Source organism: Hirundo rustica, unplaced genomic scaffold (genome assembly GCF_015227805.2).
Source record: "Hirundo rustica isolate bHirRus1 unplaced genomic scaffold, bHirRus1.pri.v3 scaffold_102_arrow_ctg1, whole genome shotgun sequence".
Taxonomy (NCBI): domain Eukaryota; kingdom Metazoa; phylum Chordata; class Aves; order Passeriformes; family Hirundinidae; genus Hirundo; species Hirundo rustica.
The window spans coordinates 3160-5813 of NW_026690208.1; the positions used below are offsets into that span (position 1 = coordinate 3160).

General features: G+C 64.4%; 1 protein-coding gene across 1 annotated transcript; it reads left to right on the forward strand.

Annotated features, from left to right (window-relative positions):
- Positions 1-390: 390 nt before the first annotated feature.
- Positions 391-2401, forward strand: LOC120747606 (serine/threonine-protein kinase pim-1-like; the record flags this gene model as incomplete). Its single annotated transcript, XM_040053624.1, has 5 exons — positions 391-496; positions 592-642; positions 847-1213; positions 1859-2038; positions 2295-2401. Coding segments are annotated over 5 exons (811 nt in total), but the record flags the coding sequence as incomplete, so codon positions are not given.
- Between the last annotated feature and the right edge of the window lie 253 nt (positions 2402-2654).

Below are 2654 nucleotides of genomic sequence, written 5' to 3' on the forward strand. Positions count from 1 at the left end.
CCGCCCGGCTCTGGCCGTACTGGCGGTGGCGATGCTGGGCGGGCATCAGTGCCTGGAGCCAAGGGGGCATCGCTGCCCTTTGGCTGCACCTGAGCCATGCTCGGCCCCGGCCCTGGCCCCGGCCCCGGCCCCGGCCCCGGCCCCGGCCCCGGCCCCGGCTCCTCCCGGGTCCCGCAGAGGACACACGCGGCGCAGCCGCTCCCGCCGCCTCCGCTGCGGCTTCCCCGGCCCGAGCTCCGCCGCTCGGCAGCGCGGCCGCCGGCCCCGAGCCGCCGCTGTCGCGTCCCAAGGAGCGAACGCCTGGGGATGCCCGGCCCGGGGCGGTTGAGGGGCGCTCGGGGGCCGTTCCTGGCCCCGGGCCGAGCGCTGACAGCCGCGTCTCGCCGGCAGGGAGGCGCAGCACGGCCTCAAGGAGCAGTACCGAGTGGGGTCGCTCCTGGGGCGCGGCGGCTTCGGCAGCGTCTTCGCGGCGACGCGGCTCTCGGACGGCGCCCCGGTGAGCGGCGGGGCCGGCGGCGGGCGCAGGAGATGGAGGATGGGGCTGGGCAGGGCGGGTGCTGAGCTCATCCCGCTGCTCCCCTTGGTTTGCAGGTGGCCATCAAAAGGGTGCCACGGAACCGCGTCCGGCACTGGGACCAGCTGGTGAGTGAGCGGGGCCAGCGGGAGAAGCCGGGGCGTGCTGGGCGGGGATGAGCCGAGCCCCGGCAGGGGTGGAAGCCCAAGGATGCCTGGAGGGAGAGCGGGCGTGGGGCCAGCACAGGGTGCAGAGCATCCCGGGCTGGGTGAGGGCTTCCCCAGCCCTGGCACGGCATCAGCCCCACTGACGGCATCGTGCTCCTCCCGCAGCCCGACGGCACCAGCGCACCACTGGAGATCGTGCTGCTGCACAAGGTCTCCACTGGCTTCCCTGGTGTCGCCCAGCTGCTGGAGTGGCTTGAGCTCCCCAGTGACATCATCATGGTGCTGGAGCGCCCGGAACGATGTCAGGACCTCTGGCATTTCATTCGGGCACGGGGGTTCCTGTCCGAGGAGGTGGCACGGGAGCTGTTCCGCCAGGTGCTGGAGGCCGTGCAGCACTGCACCAGCTGCGGGGTCCTGCACAGGGACATCAAACCAGGGAACATCCTGGTTGACCTGGCCACCGGGCAGGCCAAATTGATCGACTTTGGCTGTGGCACCTACCTGCAAGACACGGCCTACACTCACTTTGCAGGTGAGCCCACAAAGGGGTGTGCTCCCAGTTCTGGACATCTCCTGGCCCAACATCTCATGACCCAACCTGGGTGTGGCAGCGGAGATTCTCCCTTTTGCTGCCAGTCATGGCACTGAGTCTTCAGCCAAGTTGCTTTTGAGCAGGGGCAGGTGGGGGTCAGCTTCCAGCCATGCTGGCAGCCTTTTCCAGCCACTCTGGCCAGGACTGGGCTGGGACTGGGGCAGCCAGCCTGACAGAAACACCCGTGTGTGGGGGTGGCAGAGAGGGGTGGAGCCAGAACCTGTGCAGCAGCCAGTTTGGTGTGCAGGGGAGAAAGGGCTTGCACTGCTCCACTTGCCTGGTCTGCCTTGGCTTCAGAATGTTTTTGGGGCAATGCAGGCAGGGAGGATGAAGGCGTGGTTTTTCCCCAGCACTGAAAGGGATTTTCCTTGTCATGGTTGGGCATTGCCAGGACTTACACTGCCCTCTTCCAACACCAGTGGCTTCTTTTCTCACCCCAGGGTTGTACACAAGTCCCAGGTGCTGGCGAGAGAGCAGCAGGTCACACCACGTGCCACTGGGGCAGCCTCCGCATGCCCAGGGATGCTGGGGCCAGGCTCTGGGAGCAGCAGCATGCCCCTGATGAGCTCCATCTGTATTCCATAGGAACACCGTCATACAGTCCCCCGGAATGGACCCACTTTGGCTGGTACTATGGCAAGCCAGCTACCATCTGGTCCCTGGGCATCCTGCTGCACCAGATGGTCTGTGGGGAGCACCCTTTCAGGAGGGGCCAGACCATCAGCTGGGACCATCAGCTCTCGCTGCCAGAACGGCTCTCTCAAGGTGGATCCTCATCTCCGGGCACGGGGGCAATACCAGTGCTGGGAGACAGCAGCGGGCTGATGAGCATCCTGCTCTGGCAGCTGCTGAGGAGGTGGCACATGTCCTGCTCTCCTGCTCTCCTCCAAAACAGAGAATTGATGGGAAAGTTTAGGCCCAGCTCTGAGCACATCCAGCATGGCCTGGGCATGGGAATAGTGGGGCAAAGCAGACAGGAGCCTTCTCCAACTGACCGGCGGTTTCTGGTTTCTCTCCCCAGAGTGCCAAGATCTGATCAGGAGGTGTTTAACCATGCTAGATGTGGACAGGCCTTCATTAGAAGACATCTTCTGTGATCCTTGGATGCAGGATATTCATCTGCCATAGAAGATGGGAGAGAGCCACAGGCACCCTTTGATGCAGGGCCCTGGTAAGTTACAGCTGCACACATGCCTTGGCAATCAGAAGCAAAGAAACCCAGACTTTTTTCTGCTGCCTGTGTCACTGCACAGGGATCATCAGATGGGAACACACAGCCCTTGTGCTGGAGCTGAGCGTGTCTGCCCAGCACTGGTGGCTGCCATCCCAGCTGGTTTGGCTTGTCCTGGTCCACTGACAGCTGGGGCCCTGAGCAGAACAC